Genomic DNA, 25,208 nt, shown 5'->3' on the forward strand with positions numbered 1-25,208 from the left:
TCACCATAAGAGTCAACACTGCTCCATAAGAGAGTATACGCTGCAAGTCGACAACACAGGACACCTTATTCGCGTGCGGCAGTAGGGAAGTATCTAGTGTAGCCAATATCAGACCAGGGTGACAGCTAAAGCACATGTATTGTAGTGATTTTCACCGAAAATATACAACTAGGGCATTAACGGCTAACGTTACATTTTTGTTAAAAAACAACTTAACAGTTACACTACATTACCAAAAGTATGTGGACACCTGCTCGTCGAATATCTCATTCCACAATCATGGGCATTAATATGGAGTTGGTACACCCTTTGCTGCTATAACAGCCTCCACTATTCTGGGAAGGCTTTCCATTAGATGTTGGAACATTGCTGCAGAGACTTGCTTCCACACAAGAGCATTAGTGAGGTTGGGCACTGATGTTGGGTGATTAGGCCTCGCTCACAGTTGGCATTCCAATTCTTCCCAAAGGTGTTTGATGGAGTTGAGGTCAGGGCTCTGTGCAGGCCAGTCAAGTTTTTCCACACCGATCTCAACAAACCATTTCTGTATGGATCTCCTTTTGTGCATAGGGGCATTTTATATATATATATATTTTTCACCTTTATTTAACCAGGTAGGCTAGTTGAGAACAAGTTCTCATTTACAACTGCGACCTGGCCAAGATAAAGCAAAGCAGTTCGACACATACAACAACAGAGTTACACATGGCATAAACAAACATACAGTCAATAATACAGTAGAAACATTTTTGTCTATATACATTGTGTGCAAATGAGGTAAGCTAATTAAGGGAGGTAAGGCAGGCAATAAATAGGCCATGGTGGCAAAGTAATTACAATATAGCAATTAAACACTGGAATCAAATCAAAGTTTATTTGTAACGTGCGTCGAATACAACAGGTGTAGACCTTACAGTGAAATGTTTACTTACAGGCCCTAACCAATAGTGCGAAAAAAAGGTATGTGTTTGTGTGTGTAGGAAAGTCAAGAAATAAAACAGTAAAAAGACATTTGAAAATAACAGTAGCAAGGCTATATACAGACACCGGGTAGTCAGGCTTATTGAGGTAGTATGTACATGTGGGTATGGTTAAAGTGACTATGCATATATGATGAACAGAGAGTAGCAGTAGCGTAAAGAGAGGGGTATGTGGGTGGTGGAACACAATGCAGATAGTCCGGTTAGCCAATGTGCGGGAGCACTGGTTGGTCGGGCCAATTGAGGTAGTATGTACATGTATAGTTAAAGTGACTATGCATATAATAAACAGAGAGTAGCAGCAACGTAAAAGAGGGGGGGGGGCACACAATGGAAATAGTCCGGAGAACCGTTTGGTTACCGGTTCAGGAGTCTTATGGCTTGGGGGTAAAAATGTTGAGAAGCCTTTTTGTCCGAGACTTGGCACTCCGGTACCGCTTGCCATGCGGTAGTAGAGAGAACAGTCTATGACTGGGGTGGCTGGGGTCTTTGACAATTTTTAGGGCCTTCCTCCGACACTGCCTGGTGTAGAGGTCTTGGATGGCAGGCAGCTTTGGCCCAGCGATGTACTGGGCCCTACGCACTACCCTCTGTAGTGCCTTGCGGTCGGAAGCGCATGCGGGAAGCCGCCACTGGCTGATCCCACCCTGGTTTACATTAACATTTATTTAAACCTGATTTAGGGCCAGACTAGTTACCATAATTTTCTCACATTGCCATTGACAGTTTTTTCTATTCTCTCTTTTTGGTCCATTTAGATTGTTAATGTAGATTGCATACTAAAAAATGTAAAAAATGTTATGGTTAAAAATGTTCATGTTTTACTGTGACTTGTTGTAGGCTCCTACGTGGACCATAAGGTTAAAAACCAAACCAAATTAAGAAGAAAGAAAAGAAAAACAATTAAGTAACTCCACCAGAGTGTCTCTTTTTGGTCACTAGCCCGGATAAAGGAGGAGGGTTGGAATTGTGACATAAACAAAACAAGAATCGACAGAAGTTAATTAATTTGTAGTTATAAACATATTTAGGGTGTTTTTTTACTCACTTTTTTTTATTTATTCCTCTCTCCTTCAGCGACCATCACAATTACATGCATATGGCCAATTATGCAAATCAGGTGATGATGTCATTCAGCGACTTTTAGGACAGCCAATAGCTACTTTCCTTACTGAGGAGTTGGCAACACTGCCTCAGTGGGGGACACCGGTACACACCGCACTGATCAATGAGGCAGGGTTACTCAAGTTAATTGACTGGCTGATAGACAACTACTACTGAGAATAATTATAGGCGTTCCTGACAATGACCAATAATTGTTTGAAATAGGACCTTCCGCCCTCTCTGGGATTTTTCCCCAAAAAAATAATACTACAATCTGGTCATAAAAAAAAAATAATACTACAATCTGGTCATAAAAAAAAAACATACGTTATAAGAACAAAGTGCCATTATCCCTAGCCTATCAGCAAAACGTGACAACTCAAGCAAGAGTGGGGACATAAATCTAAAAATCTAGAATGGCAAATTTGGGTCAAGCAGTGCGCTGTTGAAGTGAAGTGAGAGAGATTGATAGCACTTGTGATTGGCCAAAGGTTCTAACTGTAGAGCTAAACGTAATGTGATTGGCACAAAGGCAATCCATATGACAGTCCGGCCTCTGTCTTAGTAGTGGGGAGATGGATGTTGAAGTCTCAATGAGCAAGGCAGAGCCAAAAGGACTGATATGGACAGTGGTGATGCAGAGATGGCAGCAGAAGTGGAACAGAGACACTAAGCCAGGACAGGCATCCAGTCCGAGGAATGTTGGGTAGGGGAGGACGGCAGGAAGAGACAGAAGAGAGGAGGCCATCTTTACAAGACTAAGTGTGGGACACAGCCGGTTGAATATGACATTAAATATGATAGGAAAGCATCCAACAGGAATGTATGATTTCTGGCAGGAAACAGAGAAAGTGGAGCATGCACTGATACAGTGTGGATATGAGCGGGAAAGAGAGAATGAGATCCAGTATAAGGGAGAAGGGGATACAGAAATTGAGTTTAAAGAGCATAATGAGTAGAACATCATTAGATACAGTCCCAAATATATATTTAAGAGAAACAGGGCTGGCAGGTAGGATTTAGTTCCTCCCTCTCTGGCCCACACTCCAGTACAGTAGGAGGCGGTAATGCACCATAACATTGAATGCCAACCTCAGATAAACTCCACTGAAGAAAAAGTCAAGCCTCTGTCTGCCACCTTGTGTTGTTTTTGTGCAACCAAATCCAGTGTGCAGCTCCCCGGAATCAGTCCTTGCATTTCCTCTTTCAGGAAAAGAACTGCTTTGAAATGGTATGGGGGTAACTTACTCCTTCCATAATCCTTTTAGAGTATACCAACACCCTCTATACATCATTGACCATGTCACATCTCTGGTCCTGTCCATCTGTCCTCCATGTCTACACAGGTATGTCTGGTCTATGAGCAGTCAGGCTGCCTCTTCTGCACCGAGCCGGTCCTCACCAACCTCTCCGGAGACAACCCTGGAAAGATCAAGATCCAAGTCTTTTGACAGACATACGGACTGGGAACTCCCGTAGCTGGGACCTGCTATCATCCAGAATAGGATGACTATGTCCCTAAACTCCATGAACAACTGTCTGGAAAAATAAACAGACTTGTGAGATACATGAGTATCCTGAAATTGGCTGCAATATAAATTGACTTGTGAGTATCGTGGGATTCACATTATGTAGCTAAACTACAGAAACCCCAACAATTAAGCCTAGTTTGTTTGTGCCACTCGCTTACTTTACCATTGTGTACAGTGAGCAATGACCTATATTTTCTCATTATGACCCATTGAAAATTCATCTCACTATCCCCATGATCAGTCACAATAAAACAACTCAATCTAGAGTCGTGTTCTATTCTCTGTAATCATTCTCATTTACTAGTGTGTTTACAGTTTGAAATAGTTACTCCCTATAGAATCAGTTCTCCTTTTTGTAGACACTGGCAATGGTGCTGCAGATAATTCATATGAGAACGTGCCAAAGTGCCCCTGAAAATTAAACCTGAGCCTGCACAAGCCATGGAACAATTCCGAAAATAGAAAATGCATTCAGTAGTGAACCTTGAATGTGGCCAAGCTGACCTGTATCTGTAAAAGAACAATCAATGTCAGCTGGCAGTATATGTGAAAAAAAAAAACATATTTACTGCCTTGCACTTTGAGCATTGAGGTGCTGTTTATCTATTAAACATATACTTTACTGTAACCAGTTGGATCTAATAAATGATCATCTATTAAACACCCATAGTAATAAACCACATGGAAGCATAGATTGCAGTGTGAGGAGTCTCTTTACCATGTGCGGATAAGGAAAATATTAAAATAAAATAAACATCCAATGAGGTCAAACCTTTGTGTGATGAGCACTTTATTTACAAATATAATTAAAAGCTTGGATGACAGACTCATGCTCTCTCTTAATCCTGAAAAACTAAATTAAAGTGCATGCAATAATAAAGCATTTATTTTACTCATCTGGTTTATAAGAAAATACACAGCTTGTAGAGTGTGGAGGTTACAGCAAAAATAAGGATTCATTTCAGTTGGAAATGTCAGAGCAAGAAACCCATTGCCCGATTGATTCGACTTTCAAATACTGAACGAAGAGGAAGGAGAAAAATGTCATTATTATTATTTTAAATCGATTTGAGTAACAGTTAAAATAGTACAATACGAAAATAAGTAAAAGCTCTCCAAAAAAAATCCTTCTATACACAAAATACATGTCCCTCCCCAAGCCCCGACAAAGCCCTTTGTGCTACCTGGGAGTAGGGATTCACATGTGTCTGTGTCTGGAATGACACCCTATTCCCTACATAGTGCACTATTTTATATACTATATCGTGCACTAACCAGAGCCCCAAAAGTACTGCACTACATAGGGAATAGTGTGTCATGACTCAACCATGTGGTATTCACATTACCTGCCAGTGCAGAGAATCAGTATGATACAGTGGTATCAGGGTGCATTGCAAGTCTCCCTCTTCAGTGTCTCATGTCAAGTGAATAATCAAATTCTCTCCAAAGGAGGATTCACATTTATTTACTGTACCATTACGTAGACTATGACTTTAAACATGTTCTCAACCTATCAAATTGCTTTAAATTTTCCATAAAAATTTCCTGATGAATATAAAAAGCAAAAAGAGTTGAAGGAACTGGAAGCAGGGACAAGAAGACAATAAGGCTGCAGAAGGAGGACCAGTTGGTTTTTAGTTTTTCGGCTTTAGGTTTTTGCACAGCTTGAACAAATTATTAACCTCTAATGCATGATCATTGAGCAACACAATACTATTCACTCCTATTGTCCTCTTATTCTCTCCCTCTGGTTTCCACTTTCAGTTACACTAAAAGTGTCATCATTGCACAAGAAACAGGAACACCGTGACAATGTAATGTTATTCTTTAAAACAAAGACAACCTCGGAAGTTATCCAGCATTTTTTTGTCATCTTGTGACGGACACCACGAGAGAGGGGGGCCCGTTGGCTATTGACCAGCGCAGGCACTGGGCTGGTTTGTATGTGGCTGGTGTGTGTGTGTGTGTGTACACACATTTATGTGTGTAGCTGTGTGTGTGGGAATCAGTAGCTAAAGACCCTAACTGCCCGGTCCAACCAAAACCAGACCAGGTCACGAGGCTGAGGAGGAACAGGAGGGTCGTCACACCAGACGACGAAGACGAGGTCACCAGGGCTGACCTAGTCATCTGTAGTCATCCTTGGGGGGGTCCAGGGCCCCCAGATTACCAAAGCCCAGTCGGAGGCTCTCCATGTCGAACGTGTCGATCTCTCTCTCCTGGCGATCCAGCAGGTGCTTGATCCTCTCTGTACGCTCCTTCTGAAGGGAAGCCAGCTCCTCTTCAATCTAAAAAAACACAACTTAGTTAATTAAACTAGTGGAAGCAAGAGCATTTAGAACCAGTAAGGTATGAGTATTGCAGAGTTCGACCTGCAAGTGCCACTGTAGTGTGTGTGCAGGCTTTTTCAGTTTTTTGCTTAGCTTAGATTTTTGGGTCAGCGTTGATTTGAAATTCAGCATAATTCTGTAACCACTCCGTCAACTAACTACAGACAGAAATATGCCTGCACTAGCCATGAGTAGAGCCAGACACAATTTACTGTCAATCAATCCATTACAGCCATTGTCTGCATCTTAAAATCAATAAATATTAGCTGTTCATCTTTCATTTTTAGCGTTTGGTACAGATTGATTCCATTCCATAAAGCCTCTAGATACAGATTACATCTGGCCCCTGAGACACCCTATCTAGACAGTGGATCGAAATCAGCAGTAAGCACTTCTCTGGAAGCGTATGAGTCTGGGGTGTGTTCATTAGGATCCAGATGGAAAAAGACAAACTGAAACAGGGAGGGACCACCTGAACTGGTCCAATAAGAAATGCGCATTTTTGTTTTCCATTGCAGAACAATTTAAAACCTCTTCAGTTGCGTGTCCTGATGAATACAACCCTGATACAGGGTTAACAATGACGTCGCCTGATCCAGAAAGCCTGCAGGGCAACAGATAGTCACCAGATGGCGCCACACCACCACTGGTTGCATAATACTGTAATGATACTACTGTAGGCTACTGCCTGGGCAACAGAAACTGGATCAGGGCTGCATGTTCCTTTGTTATCAAGGAGCGATATAGCGATGACATCATTGCCTTGGAAAAACATATTATTCAAGAATAAATTTTAAAAAATCTATTCTGACTGATAAAGTGGCCTACAGTGATTTGAATGTATGCAATGCCAGGCCATCAGCATCCACTGTTCAGATGTAAATTGTCAACAGCGGTGTACAGAAGAAGTATTGACTGGGGAGAAGAGGTGAAAGAGAAGGTGTTGTGACACCAGACTGAAGAACACAGAAAGGAGGGCATGACTCAATGACTCAATTAATATAATAGTAAGTAAAGTCTTATTGTTATGGAGGACCATATTACATAATCTAATATCATAAATCAATTATTCATTTTTAACACACTGGGTAGGATTCAAATATAGAGCATGTTGTAAGAATAATACAACACTAACATGATAGGATTTTTGCAACTAAAACTAAGTGCATGACACATTTTTTGGGCCTCAGTTACAAATTAGTAGAGTGAAATGTGTGTCAAATGAAAGTGAAGTCTGTCTCTGTGGGTGCATGTTGATTCTGCTTCCAGCACATTGTGCTCCGCAAAGGCTCTGCCTGCATGAGTGTGAGTATGTGTGTGTATATCTGTGTCTGTCTGCGTTCTGCGCATCTGTCTGGGTATCTGTGTCTGTTTTTGCTCCTCCCTACCCCTCAACCTTTTGTTCTAGGTGGGCTCTGTGTGTGTGTGTGTGTGTGTGTGTGTGTGTGTGTGTGTGTGTGTGTGTGTGTGTGTGTGTGTGTGTGTGTGTGTATGTGTGTATGCATGCGTGTCCCCGTCCGTATAGGTCTGTCTCTCTCTCCATATCAGTCTGTCACTTCCCCCTCGACACCTCTACCTTTTGTTCGAGGTGGGCTCTGTGTGTGTATGCGTGTGTCCCTGTACGTATAGGTCTGTCTCTCTCTCCATATCAGTCTGTCACTCGACACCTCTACCTTTTGTTCGAGGTGGGCTCTGCGCAGCGAAACCTTCTGCTCCAGCTTCTGCTGCTCTCTGTCGTGCTGGGCCTCGGTCTGCATCTTGATCTTACTCTGGTAGGCATTCAGCAGCTCCATCTCCTGCTGCAGCTGCTGCCTCAGAGCCTGGCACTCGGCTTCCTGGGCCTCGTCCAGACGCAGCTGACGGGGAGAAATAAAGAGAAGACCCCAACAGAGGAAAGGGGGAATAAAGAGAGAGTGAGAGAAAAGGAAACACAGGGGGAGGGGAGGGGGAGGAAAGAGGGTGGGAGAGAGAATAGAATAAGAGTGGTGAAAGAGATGAAGGGAGAGGGGCAGTGAAGAGAAAAGAGAGGAAGAAGTGAGGAGAAAAGGAAATAGAAGAAGAGACCGGACGAGTGATGGGAATAAGAGAAGCAAAGAGGGTTACAAACTCCTACCACAACCTAAATCTCCTATGCCTTGGGGCCTAAGATTATTTCATTCCCATATGGAACTATTCTTAATGTCAGATATTAATTAATAAGATCTGTGACATTTATATGAATTAGTTCTTTGAGATTGTCAAAGGAAATGATCAAATATTAACTTTCTTAGTTACAAAAAAAAATTGGTTAGTAATCACAACTCGGTCATCAAAACACCCGTTCTCCATTTTGTGCCGACTCACCGCCTGCGATGCCATCATCTCGTTGATGCTCTGTTCGTACTGCTCAGCTAGGATGGCCAGTTTCCTGGTCTGCTCCTCCTTCAGGGCCTTGAGCACCGTCTTGTGCTCGCTCTTGGGCGTAACCTCCATCTGGTGGTGTCTCAGGGCCTTGTACTGCTTGGTCTGGACTTTACACGTGTCCTGGAACTGCTTCTTAATCTGCAGCTCCATGGCCTGGTGGAGATGGAGATTGGAACAGGTGAGGTGAATGAGGAGAGTGTTAAACACAAGCACACACACAGATGGATTTGAGGGATCCTGTTGACCCATTACATTCCGTTTCTACTGTATGTTCTTTGCCTGTCGTAATATGGTTCAAATTCTGATGAGTGCAATGGTTTGTTACATTTAAGTCTTTTGTAGCCAACAGTTAGGATTTCCCCTTTTCCAGGACTGAGTGCACTGGCTGCACACCCCTAACCCTCACCTTGAGGTTAATGGTCTGCTATTTCACTGTGTCTTGCTCTGTATAATCTGCTACCTGGTTAGATCAGAGCCTGATCCTGGATAACACCTAATGTAGCTACCAATGTAGCCATCACATTCCCAGGGTTGCATTTGCAATCTGTTCCTGGCCTCACCCGCACCTTGAGGTTCTTGGGCTGCTGCCGTAGCTCCAGGACGTGTTTGCGGTGGAGCTCTCTCTCGCGGCGGTTGTTGTACTCTATCTGGTTCTCCAGTTCTGTCTGGTGCTGAAGGCGGATCAGGTCCATGCGGAGCTTCTGAAGGGTCTTCAGCTGACGATGCTCCAGCTCCTGGGTCGATTCATCGTGTCTGATCAGCATGGCATGCTCCATCTCCTTCTGGGTCTTCTTCTTGTTCAGCTCCTGATCAGAGTGGGAGAGAGAGGGGGAGGGAGCGAGAGATATGGAGAGATAGGGAGGGATAAATGGAGAGAGAAAGTGGGAAGGGGAGGAGAGGAGAGGGAGGAAGAGATGGGAATTATAATGGTCATCCATGACACAAACTTTGCTTTTGTATGAGAAAGGACTGGAGCATCAGTGTCACGTGGTGTTGCACTTATGGACATTGCAGACACAAGACTACACTTCAATTCTTTGTGCATTTGTTTTCTGCTTTTTCAAGGTTCCTGTTGTTCTACTATGCTATGGCAATGTCACTAGGTAAATAACATCTCAGGCACAACAGTGCCACCATACAATTGGCAATAACACACAGACACTATATCCAAATACTCCTAAAAAATGTCCCTTATTCCTATCCTTCAAGCATATGAGAGGAGCAGTTTCAGAGCTGGCTGGGTTTTGGTAGCCTGGTCCCAGGGCTGTTTGTGCTGAGTGGACAAGACAGTACAAGCAGATCTTGGACCAGGCTAGCTTTAGGGTATCATCCAATGTGCCCCTAGGTTTCGGGTGGACGCCCATATAAGGTCTCAGACCTCCTAATATTGTCCTACTCCCCCCCCTCCTGATTTACAGAGCAGATTAGGAGATTACTGCATTGTTGCCTTGCTTATACTTTCTAATCTGCTTTCCACAAGATGCAAAACCCATTCTCTGTGTTTTTCACAAACCAATTGGAATACTGGTATTGGTCAAAGAAGTCTACGATTTGGCAAGAACATTGCTTTTCATGTTACAACATTGACCATGTGAATGTTATCGATAATCAGCTGGAGTTGGACATGTGACATTCATATCCCTATTGGATTAAATAGTGTTCACTGCACATCACTACAGACTAAAGTGTGTGTACATCCAAAAAAAACACACATCCCACTGATTCTCCACACGTCATTCACTCCTCCTCGCCTCTCAATTGAAATATCTCTCTGTACATCTATACACTGTACCTCTCGTATCTGCTCCTGTTCAAACTCATGCCTCTTGATCATGACTTTGCGTTTGAAGCCTCTGCAGTTCCTGTCGTAGAAGACTCTCTGTTGGCCGAGGAGATGGGCCTCCTCCTCAGCCTGGCTGTGCTGCAAGTTCTCCTTGTGCTTCGACAAACGCTCCTGCTTCTCCTTCTTAGGGGTGTGGTGGTCTTCGTTCATCTCCTGAAGGGATGGAGATTGACGACAGATTAAGGTTAATAAATATATATACACAATTTTCTCAACCTTTTCATATTTTTTGATGCTGAATGTTATCAGATCTTCAACCAAAACGTATTATTAGATAAAGGGAACCTGAGTGAACAAATAACACAACAATGCCATACTTATTTCATTTATTAATAACACCCAATGCCCCTGTGTGAAAAAGTAATTGCCCCTTACACTCAATAAATTGTGCCACCTTTAGCTGCAACGACTCCAACCAAACTCTTTCTGTAGTTGTTGATCAGTCTCTCATGTCGCTGTGGAGGAATTTTCACCCACTCTTCCATGCAGAACTGCTGTGGGTTTTCAAGAATGAACTGCTCGTTTCAAGTCCTGCCACATCATCTCAATTGGGATTAGGTCTGGACTTTAAAAAACTTCAAATTTGTTGCTTTTTAGCCATTTTCGTGTAGACGTGACTGTGTGTTTTGGATCATTTATCTTGCTGCATGACCCAGCTGCACTTCAGCTTCAGCTCACAGACGGATGGCCTGACATTCTCCTGTAGTCTAAGACACTGCATCTCAGTGCAAGAGGCATCACTGCAGTATCTGGTTCGAGGCTGCATCACATCTGGCCGTGATTGGGAGTCCCATAGGGCAGTACACAATCGGCCCAGCGTTGTCTGGGTTTGGCTGGGGTAAGCCGTCATTGTAAACAATAATTTGTTCTTGACTGACTTGCCTAGTTAAATAAAAAATAAAGGAAAAAATTAAAATAATTATTTGACAGAGCAGAATTCATGGTTCCTTCTATTAAGGCAAGTCAATCCAGGTCCTGAGGCAGCAAAGCATCCCCAAACCGTCACACTACGACCACCATGCTTGACCATTGGTATGAGGTTTTTATTGTGGAACGTAGTGTTTGGTTTTCGCCAGTTATAATAGGACCAATGATCCAAAACACACAATAAAGTCTGCATCAAAATGGCTTAAAGCATGGTAGTGGTAGTGTGATAGCTTGGGGATGCTTTGCTGCCTCAGGACCTGGTCGACTTTCTTTAATAGAAAGAACCATCCTTTCTGCTCTGAATCAGAGAATTCTACAAGAGAATGTCAGGCCATCCGTCTGTGAGCTGAAGCACAGCCGGGTCATGCAGCAAGACAATGATCCAAAACACACAATCAAGTCTACATCAAAATAGCTAAAAAGTAACCGTTTTGGAATTACCTAGTTAAAGTCCAGACCTAATCCCAGTTGAGATGTTGTGGCAGTACTTGAAATGAGCAGTTCATGCTTGAAAACCCACAAATGTCTCTGATTCAATGCAGTGGGCCAAAATTCCTCCATAACAATGTGAGAGACTAATCAACAACTACAGGAAGCAGGAAGGTGGTTGCAGTCATTGCAGCTACAGGTGGCACAACCAGTTATTGAGCGTAAGGAGGCAATTCATTTTTCCACACAGGGGACTTGAGTGTTGCATAACTATGTTAATTAAAGAAAAGTAGAAATATGTTTTGCTATTTGTCAACTCCGGTTCTCTTTATCTAATATTTGGTTTTGGTTGAAGATCTGATAACATTCAGTATCAAAACTATTTAAAAATAGAGTAAATCAGAAAGGGGGCAAATACTTTTTCACAGCACTGTACTTTGTTCCTACATCTTTATTTGGACTAATGGTCAGGTGTGCAGCAGGTCATCTCATTATCTAAGAATGTATTTCAGGCAAAAATACAGCAATAGATAGTGGGAATTATAGACACACTCACTCAAACACTTTTGAGGTGTAAATACAGACATATTTTACATTTTGGGGTGAACTATCTAAATGTATAGTAGTGTAGAAAACAGAGTCAAATAAATTATCAGTAGCTGTCGGAGAAGCCAGAAGTCCCTCTGTCACCATATTCGGACTCAGGCTGCATCACAGAAATTCAGTTTTTGGGTGAACTATCCCTCCAGATCAGTGGAGGATGCTGAGGGTAGGATGAATGGAGTCAATGGAATGGTGTCAAACATGTGGTTTCCAATGGTTGACACCATTCCATTGATCCCATTCCAGCCATTACTATGGGCCATCCTCCCCTCAGTATCCTGCACTGCTACAGTTAGTGTCTGTCCCCATTCGGTTCCATGGATGTTATGATAAATCCATTGTTGTATCCCAAATTGTACCCTATTACATTTTTATTGCACTACTTTTGGACTCTGGTGAAAAGTAGTGCACTATATAGGGAATCCATGTCTTAATACACTCTCAAGCTAAAACACTTTGTGAAGTGTATTAGATCCCTGATATTTCTGTGTTGAATGACTCATCTCTACCTACAGTTTGTTGGGATATATATCAGTCCAGGCCAACAATGCCTGCTAACAGAGATGGCCTAGTTCCTGTCACTAAACAAAACATGATGTATCTAACAATCCACAACAATGGCTCCAGTTTTGAGAAATAGTGTGCCAATGTTCTTAGAAACAAAAACACAACTTGTGTGTGTGTGCGCGCGTAGTGAGTAGAAGGGGTGACTAAGGTCTTCTTTTTTTCCCTTTTTTTTTTTAAATAGCCTTTTCCTCCCCAATTTCGTGATATCCAAGTAGTAGTTACAGTCTTGTCCCATTGCTGCAACTCTCGTACAGACTCGGCAGAGGCGAAGGTCGAGAGCTGTGTCCTCCGAAACACGACCCTGCCAAGCCACTCTGCTTCTTAACACACTGCTCGCTTAACTTTAAGCATCAGCTATCTGAGCAGCTTACTGATCTCTGCAGCTGTAAATAGCCCACCAAACTACCTACCTCATCCCCATATTGTTTTTATTTACTTTTTGCTCTTTTGCACACCAGTATTTCTACTTGCACATCTTCATCTGCACATCTATCACGTCAGTGTTGATTTGCTAAATTGTAATTACTTCGCTACTATGGCCTATTAATTGCTTTACCTCCTTACTCCATTTTTAAACACTGTATATAGATTTTTCTATTGTGTTATTGACTGTACTTTTGTTTATCCCATGTGTAACTCTGTGTTGTTTTTTGTCTCACTGCTTTGCTTTATCTTGGCCAGGTCGCAGTTGTACATGAGAACTTGTTCTCAACTGGCCTACCTGATTAAATAAAGGTGAAATAAAATTAAAATACATTTTAAAAAACGGAAGCCAGCTGTGTCGGAAAAAACACTGCCCAACTGGCGACCGTGTCAGCATACATGCGCCCGGCCCACCACAGGAGTTGCTAGAGCACGATGGGACAAGGGCATCCCGGCCGGCCAAACCCTCCCCTGACCCGCTGCCTCATGAGTTTCCCGGTCGCGGCCGGCTGTGACACAGGCCGGGATCGTATCCGAATCTGTAGTGACACCTCTAGCACTGTGATGCAGTGCCTTAGACCGCTGGGCCACTCGGGAGGCCCAAACTCAGCTCCTTCTCAGTAAAAGGCATGACGGAAATACTGTACTTGTGTATGTTTGTGTATTTGCAGGTTTGTGTGTGTATGTATGTATTTGGAGGAGGGCTGATTCCATCCAGCACAAAACACAGCGTACCAAATGTATCATTCTATAGTCTGTTGTGATTCAGGGTGCTGAGATCAGTCATACAAGAGGCAGGGGAAGAGGGGGTACAGTACTAGCTAGCGGACACAAACAGACACACAGCTAGAGGCAGGAAACAGGGGCTGGCTAGAGGACATAAACAAACATAGCGTTGCGGACCTCTTTAATCTTCTCCTTGCAGAGCTTGTACTGCTTCTTCTGGTTATCTAGGAAGGTGGTGAGTTCCTTCTTCTGCTGGGCCACTATCTGCTGCTGGAACTTCTTCTCGTCTGCTGACGTCGTCTTCATCTGAGGGGAGATAAGATGGCAGGGGGAGAGATAGGAAGAGATGTTAGTTAGCTGTGAAGGGGCCTCATATGGGAGAGAGGAACAGAGCGAGAAAACACATGCCTAATGTTGTTTCGCTAGCTAGCCTTCTGGCTTACATTCCTCCAGGTGTTCTTGTATGACAAGGAGGGCATGCTGGATCATGGATGTTAGCCTAGTCTGCAGAGTTACAGATGACCTAGTTAGCTTTTTAACTTCTACTCGACATTGGGTGGCAGCAATGCCCAACCCATAACATGAGTGAGTTTCCCTCTCCCCAAAGTAAGAAGGTTAACACCCCCCCCCCCCCCCTCCCCAGACACCTTTTCTGTGAGGACGGCATGGCACTTCTCTAGGACAGGCCAGCTTCTCTAGGTCAGGACCCCCAACCACTCCCCTCCCTGGACCCCCCCCCCAACCAAACCTACCTCTTTGTCACAGTGGACGGTGTGTCTCTTAGCCAGTTTCTCCAGCTCTATGTAGGCATTGTTGGCCTGGGTCTCCACCTCCTTCTGCAGCTTCAGTCTGTGTTCATCCATCTCAGCCTTCAGCTTGTTTTCCAGAGCTATCAGCTGCTTCTGGTGCTGCCGTCTCATACGTTTATACCCCGACATCTGCTCCCGCAGCTCATTCTCTTGCTCATGCTCATGGATCTGCTTGGTCACCTGGCGAAAGAAAAGGTTCAGTGAGGCCAATGAGGGCAGAGATCAGAGGTCAAGAGTGAAGGTGTACAGCCAGGAGTGGTATACAGGAAATGGATGGTATGCAGGCAACCACTAGTGGGGACACTGGAACGGAGCCCTAGCAGGTATACCATGCTACGCTAGGAGAACCTCCACATTTGGTCTTCAAGGTTTAGCAGTTCCCTGTTCATGCAGATTTGATTTCATTCTAACTGGTTACTCAGCATAGATTTACCTTATGAGTGGACTAAGATGTAATGTGAACCATGAATGAAGTGACATCTAACTGCAAACAACATTGGATGCATTACCAAAGCCGGGATCAACATTGGGAAACATCAAAGCAACACCAAGCTAGAGAACATGGAGTTAATACTGTAAGAAACAGGGCAACGCAACAAAAAACATCTTAATCTGGCAGTCAAATAGGTACATTGTAAACACTCAATATGACAGAGCTGGTTAAAGAGGTTTGAGAGGCTTTAACGAAGTCACACCGACCGCTTAGCTTATAACACCGCCCTGCCGACTGATCAATCCAGTACAAAGCCAACCAACACCAATGCTCTTGACCACTGCATTATTACCAGCCTCACAACAATCTAACAGGTGCAACCTGTAAAAACTAGCCCAAAACCGAGTGAGAAGGAAGACATTTGTCAATGGCCTATGTTCCTCATAGGTGCCAAGGGCTTAAGCCAAGTAAATCAAAATCACAACAATATAAAGAGGACAAACAAACCAAACCTGACAAAAGGGACTATCCAGGTCCCCATAGTAGTCGTTCATCTTCTCATAACTCATCTTCTTAAGGCCAAGCATCATGGCGACGTTCATGTTCAACAACCGTGCAAGCATCCAGAAACCCTGTGTGGCATTTCCTACACCCAAACCCCTCAGCTCAGCTTTACCCAACCCAGCAACAAATCGGCAAGAACTGCGCTGGTTGGTTTACGTTTAGACAAACGACGTTGGACAAACACGGCGGCTGTGGGCTACACAGGGGCAGCTACACAGGGGCAGCAACACAGGGGCAGGCGTGTGAACTGTGAATGAGGGAGGGAGAGGGAGCGGGCTCCATGGGAAGGCAGAACAGAGGGGGCTCTTTGGGGGCCGAGCGGCGCTCGTTCAGCAGGTGGGTCACATGAAAGCCTCATTGAGAGAGGGAGAGGAGGGAGAGAGAGAGGGTGAGGAGAAGTGTTGTCAGAAACGAAGACAGAGAGGGGGGGGGGGCTGAGAAAAGGAGAGGGAGAGAGGGTGAGAAAGAGGGAGATCCCCTCCTAATCTATCTGAATCAATACCCCTACTGTAATGCAGAGCCAATCCTAGTCACTTGCTTTCTGCCACGCTGCCACCAAGGGCCAAGTCACGTCATGTGACCGCCATTCACACAGCCTGGCTCAAAGGAGGGAATCACGCTCCAGAGGGAACACTTCCAGGTCAAAGGTTATTAAGACATTGGGACACAATGGTGGAAGGACATTTTGGTTGGTTTATTTGTTTGTTTTATTTGTTTGTCAGGTCAGCCACTAAGTCAATGACCTGGTTAATCAAGGGAGTCTTGTGTGTAAAGTTTGATTTATTTTGTGTTTATTCTGTGTTAACATTCGGAAAGTATTTGGACCTATACTTTTCCCACTTTGTTACGTTACATAGAGAGGACCCCCCCCCTCTTTTTCTCTCTAGATCCCTCTCGGTCTCTGTCCCTATAGAAGACCAGTAGATAGACTGACATCCTAAACAGGGGACTGTTACTTCGAACCAAAACCTTTGAGATTCATCCGTCTTCAAACTGCCAACCAACGTTCCGGTCGACAAAAGGCAAGCCCCTTCCGTTGCCCATATCTAAAACTCGTGTTAGTGTATGACTGGTGCAACACCCAAACATAACTGACATGTGCAACATTTAGCAAAGCATGGTTGGATTGAAACTGTTAGCATTGTCTATAGAATAGAGCCATAGAGATTCTAATGTAAATAAACAAACTAAAGTACTGTATATGTGGACTAAACCAAAACATATGCAGATCTCAGATGGGCATAAAAAGTGTTAATACATGCTATGTTATATTAACATCTCTCGGTCTCCTCAGTCTGGCTGACCTGTAATAACCCCATTCATCCCTCTCTACTCCAGATGGGGCTCACTATCCCTCTCTTCTCTTTCCCTCTCCCCCCCCCCATTGCTCTCTCCTCTTAACCGCCATCTAACACTTCATTCAGTGAGACCAGACAGAGCACACCACACTCTCCTCTCCCTCTCTTTTTTCTCACTTTCTATCTTGCCTTCAGTCTCATTCCTCTCTGCCTACTTGACTTGCTCTCTTGTCCATTTGTCTGTCTGTGTCGGTCTCTCCTCTCTCCCGCTCTTTCTCGCTTTCTTTCTTCTTCAGTCTTTCTCCCTCGCTCTCCATCTGTCTCTCTTGTCCGTCTGTCTGCCTGTTTCTCTCTCCTCTTTTCTGTTCATCCCATCCGCTCATCTCTTCTCCCTCCCTTTTTCTTTGTCATTCTATATTGCTTATCCTCCCTCCCCCCTCTCCCTGTCTCCCTTCCTCCCTCCACCTGCTCTTTCCAGTCTGAGCGAGAGCCGTGCAGGGTCCATCTGGGGCCGTGTGCTCGCCTCGCGCCAGCCAGAAAGAGATGATGTCATCGAGTCACCGCAGCAGCAACAGACGACACGCTGTCTGAATGCAACTATAACCTGCCTCTTTTGGAGAAGAACTAAAACAGCCAATTCACTCGGATTAACTGATGAACACAGTCAACAACAAAGAAAGGGTCCGTATTGACAAATGATAAAGAAAGCACTAAAACAGTGGAAAACACTCCACTATCAGTCAGTAAAGCTCTGTAACACATGGCATGTTAAGGACATAGACACACAAACCCTGTTTCCTCCCAGTTCCCCCAGTGCTATAGCTAGTCCAGAAACCAGGAGATCGGAAGGAAACAAATACCACAATTAAAACCAGTGGTAGACAGAGCTTAGACACCATTACCACTCTAGATCGCTGCTTACTGGAGCCCTGTAACCATGACAACAGACATGGAGAGGGCGAGAGAAAGAGAAAGGCAAGGATGGTAATATTACTCCATACTGCCTGCCCCCCCCACAACCATAGAGGGGGTATGAGACTGATATTAGTGAGGGGAAAAGTACAGGAGAGAAGAGAGGGAGGGAGGGGAAGAGGAGGTGAAGGCGAACGGAAGGATAGTGAAGGACTGGGAGAAGACAAAGGGGTCTAGTGAGAGGGAGGGAAGTGCGAGAGCAATATTAAAGAGCAGGAGGGGAGGACAGGAAGGAAAGTACAGAGAGGAGAGAGAAAACAATAGGAAGAGAATGAGAAGAATGAGGAAGGGGAGAGAAGGAGGAGGCTAGAGAAAGAAGGATAGCGAGCAAGACACGCAAAGGGAAATAGAGACGGACAAAGGGGGGAAAAAAAGAGAGGGAAAGATGGACAGAGAATGGGGGAGACTTGATGTCACCCAGGGAGAGCGAACTATGATGTTAGCCCTTACACGCAATGCTGATTTGATGGTGGATAGTGGACACAGAGACAGAGTGAGACAGATGAAGCTAGAGAGACAAAGGTGTGTTGACCCTTACCAGCGATGCTGATTTGATGGTAGAAAAGTTGTTGTGGCGGTAGTTGTGTGCCTGGCTCTTGTCTGAGGAGGCTGGTCTCAGCTCGGGCCTGTGGTCACGTTTCACACCATCATCCCAGTTATACCCGTGGTCCTGACGAAAGAGATGATACACTTTTGAGTTTCATGGCCTGTCACTACAATAGTATAACTTTCACTGTGTACAGAACCAGATGAGAAAATGGCAAAATCCTGGGGCACTTTTTGGATGGTACTGAACAGGTTTTGGATTAAACTCAACCCGAAGTGTGATGGTTATAGTATAAACCCGGAGTTTTAGTAATCTTTTATTGCCATAATGCCAATACTGCACTTCACTACAGTACATTGTTCATGACCAGTTACAGAAGAAAATGAACTAGAATCTATAGACAAGACAGTCTGTCACCTCCTCAGGTTCTGCTACACCCACGGTTGTCTCGTGACACATCGTAAACCTAGACACCGAGTGACATTTTTAATAACAGTCCGTCATTGCAGGCAGATGAATGGACAAAGACGAGGAATGACAGGCATCTCATAATCTGCTGCTGTTTGAAGCGTGCGCACGTGTGTGTGTGTGTGTTGTGCTACGATGCCCGAGACAAAGAGTATTCAGAGTGAATGTCAGGCATTCAGCAGTGTGTCAACCTCAGCCTGCATGGAGACGCCAGCGGAGAGGAGAAAGAGAGGGCATCTTTGTTCTGAGGGTGTGATTCACAGCACTGATGAACTCCGGCTCTGTGTATCTCCGTGTGTGTGTGTGTGTGTGTGTGTGTGTGTGTGTGTGTGTGTGTGTGTGTGTGTGTCTATCAAGAGCATATTTATAGGAATCAAGCTAAGCAGGATTTTGGAGCGGGAGAAAAATGTGTCTGGTTTCCATGGTGTCAATGTTTAACAGCGCTAGGTTTGTTTGTGAACAGTACGATCATATGATTACCTCGGAGGTTGGTTGTGTGTGTTTGTGTGTTTCTTTGGACGTGGGTTGGAGTGATAGTGTGGAAGCTCACTCGTTAGTGCGAGTCTTCCTGTTTGTGTGTTGATGCACCCCTGAGAGCTGTCAATCTTGAGGACGTGGGTTGAAGTTTGGTGTAGGTGGCTGCTGGCTGAGGGTACTAGATGAGCAGTACCTTATTGGCATGTGTGTTCCTGTTTGTTTGAGCTATCCTTGAGGACGTGAGTAGGTTTGGAGTGGGTGACTACCTGGCGGTTCACTGATAGTGATAGATGAGTCTTACCTTCTTCCTGTGTACACACGTGTGTGTCTGCTAGCTTGTGTGTGTGTGTGTGTGTTTCTCTCCCTCTCGCTCTGTCAGTGTTACCTTCTTGGTGTGTGCGGAGGACTCGAGGGTGCTGTCGTAGTCATGGTGCATCATGGTCATGTCGGAGCAGCTCTCGTCTAGGACCTCCTGCATGCTGTTAATGCTGCTACTCTGGCTACCTGTACTGACCGAGGTGCTGGGGATGGAGTGATTACTGCCCAGGCTGTTCATCTTACAGCTGGCCTGCTCAGATTCCTGGAGACAGACAGAAGCAGGAGATGGGGATCAGTATTCAGTAAGGGAATTGTGGGAAACACACCAACACTTTTGTGCCACACGCTCCTATTTGTGTGACACACTCAAGCATAATGCCCCGGTTAGGCCAGACACACATGATTGTAGGACATAGCTACTGTCTTGTCTGTCTGCCTGTCTGTCTGCCTGTCTGTCTGCCTGTCTGTCTGTCTGTCTGTCTGTCTGCCTGTCTGTCTGCCTGTCTGTCTGCCTGTCTGCCTGACTGAAATGGCCTCGTTTGAGACAAATGGGTGTTAATGGTCAATTTGACATGATTTCAAATGTGTGAGTACTGCTTTACCCTTGGGCCTGGTTCAAGACCTGTAAACAGAATAATAGGTATCTTCTCCATGTCAACCTTTGCTGACCTCTGAGACACATATTCCTCCTCTGTGACAGTTATCTTTTTTTGTGCCAAACAGGAATAGGAGTTCAGTTGAGGTTTAAGCCTTTCTTGACTCAAGAAGCTAAATCTATCCTCACACATATGCTACTCATTTTATCTTTGGTGAACATGGTTTGTTTAAGTGGTGTTAAGCCCACCTCCTCCTCCTCCTGGCTCTCCCCCATGGGTCCGTTGTGTTTCTCCTGGTAGAGGATCTTCTTCATCTTGCGGTACTGCAGGTTGTCGAGCTCCCGCACCGCATCCTTGGTCCTCTGGATGAGCTCCGTGAGGACCCGTGGGGGACGCTCCCGACGGACGAAGTCATGCTGGGTAGAGGAGAGAGGGCGGAGGGCTTAGAGGTTAGGATTCATGAGGATCCGCAGGAGGCGATTCTGATACACAAAGTCATGCTGCAGGTGGACAGGAGCAAAAGAGGGCGGAAGTTATACACAGTGTCTGTCTGTTTGACTGTCTGATTGTAAAGTATGTACATATGTAAGATATGTACCAAAGAAATAGTCTATGGGTGTTGACAGGGCAGTCAGGGTAAGTGTAGAAACAGGTCCACAAAATGGGGTAAGACCTCTTAAATGTTTAATCTGATATAACACAGCCCTATAAATCCATGGTATTATAAACATGTTTTCTATATCAATAATATATCAATACTCCATGTGATTATTATTTCAGATAATTATTTCTCTCTCGCTCTTTTCCCATTGGTCACTAGAGGGCGCCTGTGGGTTATTCAACCTAGATAGAGTTTCTTCTGCTGGCTTACCAGAAAAAGAAAAGAAAAAAATGTGTAAAAAGAAAATACTCCATCCAATAGTGTTCATATGGGACTGACCGGTAGCGCACGCACACACGCTCACACACACATCTTTTCTTGCTAAATGCCTGCTTAGTGGAAATGCAATGTATGCAACCACTTGGGGGCTGAAACGGCCATGTATGTCTCGCCCTACACACCTTCCCTTCTATCTGACAGATGCTGGCTGGAGTAATGTAATGGACTCTCTGATTCAGAAGGATGACATCATCGTCTGGAAATAGAGAGGAAACATTTTCCCGTTTTCAAACAAACGGACAGAGGGAGCGAAAGTGTGAGTTAGAAAACCAGAGCTGCCATGTACCAGGGGGCTGGGAGAGAGAGAGCAATAGAAAAAGAGAGAGAGAGAGGACTAATCTTCAGAGTAATCCCTTCCCGAAAAAAAAAACTATCCTGGGGACCATGAACGGAGTCGGACCGATGGTTCGGATTCTTGTCTTCCTTTCCCTTCACCCCATTACATTTTCCTCACCCATTTTTTCGATGCATGCACCCAACCATGCAATTCTGACCTGATTTCTCCTAAAGAGCTCAAAGAGGGGCAGAGGGCAATGAGTGTGTGTGTGTTTGTATTAATCAGGGGCTTGAGGGGCGGTGATCTGGATGCCCCCTGCCCCGACTCAGATTAGGAGCAAGCTGCCTACTAGGCACTGATCTATGGTCAGTTTAGCCTTTTCCCCACTAATAATTAAGGTTAGGATTTGGGAGAGGGAAAGCTTATCCTAGATCTGCACCTAAGGGATAAGGGTTACTTCTACCCAGAGCTCCAGACAAGCCCCCACCATCTCATCCCCTCTAGCCCACTAACCCCTCCTTGGGAAGCCAGGTAAGACCGACAGGCCAGTGAGAGAGTGTGACAACCAATCAAGAACATAAAACTCTTAGCAGGCCAATAGGATTACTTCTCGGCCAAACAAACAAAAAGATCAACTCTACATTACATGGTCAGACACACACACACAGTGGATTGGCCAATCAGGATGTACAAACAAAGGCTAGCTAGCAGAATACCTTGACACACAACTGACCGATCTTGTACTATAACACATGGGTCTGTGGGGGCAGTCAGTCTGACTTTAGCTTTCATTGTGTGTCAAGGGGATTTGGTCACACACACTATGGATGTCTTATGGATGTCTTATGGAACCTCCAACACGAGGTGTACTACAGCGCAAGATAAAAACAAACAAAAAAAAGGGTTCAAAAATGCTTAACAACAAAACCCTAACCCTTGTGGGATCAGTGTGTGTGTGTGTGTGTGCGTGCATATGTGAACAACAAATCTTAACCCCTGTGGAATCTTTCATTCCTATTTTCTCTACAGCTGTGGGAGGCAGTGAATCATCAGCTGTATCTGAATGGCACCCTACTCCCTACAGAGTGTGCTACTTTTGACCAGGTCCCATTGGGTTCTGGTCAAAAGTAGTGCATTACAGTGCCCCTCCGTAATTATTGGGACAGTGAAGCATTTTTTATTCTATTGGCTCTACACTCCAAACGTATGTAGCATAGCTGGGGGTGGTTGATATTTGTGAGTCCAACTCTCTCACTAGGGAATAGGGTGCCATTTTGGAAGCATTCATCCAGATGGTCTTTGAGAGACTGGACACAGGAAGTGAGGCCACAGCCTCTGTCAGAGATACCAGGAAGTGCACTCACTCGCAGCAGCTCCCCCGACGAGAGTCTGTCCTGAGGAATTTTGAGTAGGCAGTAGTCAACGAAGCTCCGGAAGGGGTCCGACCTTGTAGAAAGATAGATGGATGGACAGGTGGAGCGATGGAGAGGTGGTGAAGAGGTGGAAGGATTTGGAAGAAAACAGAATACAACCATGATTAGACAGGAATAAAAAGGCAATAGCTCTCACCTTGCTATCTTAAGATGAATGCATTAACTAACTAAGTCGCTCTGGATAAGAGTGTATGCTAAATTACTCAAATGTAAAAAATATATACACGCCCCTACGTATTTATATGTACAGTGAAGCTAAAACTTTAATGAGGTGACTGACTGTACAGAATGTAACCTTTTGTTTGATAGTATTTAACATATCCATTTGACCTTTTATAAATGAACACTATTTATCTAGTCCCTCCATTTGAAGATGTCATAAGTATTTGGACAAATTCACTTGTAGCCTTTTCAATCTAATCAAAAGTTGAGTATTTGGTCCCATATTCCTAGCACGCAGTGATTACATCAAGCTTGTGACTATTCAAACTTGTTGGATGCATTTAGAGTCTGTTTTGGTTGTGTAGAAATGAATGGTAAATAATGTAGTGTCATTTTAGAGTCATTCTATTGTTATTTAACCCTAACCCTACATTAATGTGGATGCTACCATGATTACAGATCATCCTGAATGAATTGTGAATAATGATGAGTGATACATTTAGAGGCATAAAGATCATGCCCCCAAAACATGCTAACCTTTTACCATTACCAATAAAAGGGAGGTTAGAATGTTTTGGGGGGGGTGACATTTATGCCTCTAAATGTATCACTCATCATTATTCATGGACACCAAAATGACAATACATGATTTACCATTCAATTCTACCGAAACACAACTAAAACAAACTGCAAATGCATCCAACAAGTTTGTGAAGTCACAAGCTTAATGTAGTCATTGTGTGCTAGGAATAGGGGACCAAATACTAAACGTTGGACTACATTCAATACACTAAGTGAATTTGTCCAAATACGTATGATACCTTCAAATGGTGGGACCACAAAGTGCTTTCTTTTCAAAATGGGTAAAACTGATCTCAAATCCAAAATGCTGGTTGGTGTATAGAGCCTAAAAGTTTTAGCTTCACTGTCCAAACACATACATAGGGGAATGTATATCCACGTCCCCACCTTTCAAGCCTTAGAGTCAGGGTAAAGCCAGGGTGCTTCTATAGCTATTCATCATGTTGGTTAGGGGCTTGTAAGTAAGCATTTCACTAAGATCTACACCTGTTGTATTCGGCGCATGTGACAAATAACATTTGATTTGTCCGTGTTATTGAAAGTCCATCTTCAAACGCTCTGTGTGGCGATGCCATGCAGTCTACATAGTGGTATACATTTTCAACTAGTCTCAGCTAATGAGAGAGAGGTTCATGCCAGAGGCCTATTTGGAGCACCTCCAACAATACACTGACTACTGTGTGTGTGTGTGTGAAATCGAAAACTAAATCATATTGTATCTCTATGGGAGGACCATAACCTTGCTTCACACACACACACACTCTCTTCAGTACAAGACTAAGGCTTGCTTTTAATGCTAATTTGTCAAAATATGCTAAATCTTTGCATACTGTAAAGACAATCACATATTTATTTATTGGAATGTACTACTTGTGAATCTGTTTGCTTTGGGTTCCTGGAATCACACAAATCGATGTTCTCAGTAAGGAACGTGGACTATGAAAATAAAACAACACTTACACCTTCATGCAAATGCTGCAACTTGTTTTAGCTGTATTATAGATTCTTTATTTGTTGAAAGGAATGTACTCCTAGAGCCATATAAGTCTAGTTGCCTTGCCTAGTTAAATAAAGGTTAAATGGTTCAATTAAAAAATGAAAAAGTCCTATATCCATCATTATTTGGGTCAAGTAGAGTACAACATCCCCCTCCCCCCCCCCCCCAATAAACATACACTGGCTGTAGTATCATGACATTGTAAATGTTGACAGAGTCATGTTTGACTGGATCTTCCTCTTGACTTGACTGGCAGTCATCACACCATAAATTCAAAGGGCATCAACAGCACAAGAAAGAGGGGGGCTAGTGTGATTGCCACCTGTCTGTCTCCCTCTTCCTCCCCTCACACTCTCTGCCTCGCTCCCTCCAAACCTGCAGTTGTCTAGCTGTCTGTCTCCATCCAGGGAGACAGGCCTCTCTCTGCCTACCTCCCATCTATCGATCTCACCCTCCCACTCTCTTTCC

At 44.2% G+C, this 25,208-nt stretch overlaps 1 protein-coding gene across 5 annotated transcripts in view; it reads right to left on the reverse strand.

The window, feature by feature from the left end:
- Window positions 1-4,389: 4,389 nt before the first annotated feature.
- taok3a (TAO kinase 3a) overlaps window positions 4,390-25,208 on the reverse strand; it is a 93,146-nt gene continuing 72,327 nt past the window's right edge. For 4 of the 5 annotated variants that reach the window (XM_036980176.2, XM_090237985.1, XM_036980178.2 and 1 more), the window contains 11 exons: window positions 22,931-23,012; window positions 20,598-20,765; window positions 19,821-20,015; window positions 18,482-18,613; window positions 14,620-14,856; window positions 14,045-14,173; window positions 10,142-10,345; window positions 8,916-9,155; window positions 8,290-8,502; window positions 7,620-7,802; window positions 4,390-5,904 (listed from right to left, as the gene is read on the reverse strand). In XM_036980176.2, the coding sequence (XP_036836071.1) occupies window positions 5,743-5,904; window positions 7,620-7,802; window positions 8,290-8,502; window positions 8,916-9,155; window positions 10,142-10,345; window positions 14,045-14,173; window positions 14,620-14,856; window positions 18,482-18,613; window positions 19,821-20,015; window positions 20,598-20,765; window positions 22,931-23,012 (1,945 nt within the window). In that variant the 3' untranslated portion in view covers window positions 4,390-5,742. Of the gene's footprint in view, window positions 5,905-7,619; window positions 7,803-8,289; window positions 8,503-8,915; window positions 9,156-10,141; window positions 10,346-14,044; window positions 14,174-14,619; window positions 14,857-15,621; window positions 15,929-18,481; window positions 18,614-19,820; window positions 20,016-20,597; window positions 20,766-22,930; window positions 23,013-25,208 lie in introns of those variants that run through there. The other variant, XM_036980180.2, reaches the window with a different exon arrangement.

The sequence above is a fragment of the Oncorhynchus mykiss genome, chromosome 6 (assembly GCF_057628025.1).
Source record: "Oncorhynchus mykiss isolate SJ-2025 chromosome 6, ASM5762802v1, whole genome shotgun sequence".
Lineage (NCBI taxonomy): Eukaryota > Metazoa > Chordata > Actinopteri > Salmoniformes > Salmonidae > Oncorhynchus > Oncorhynchus mykiss.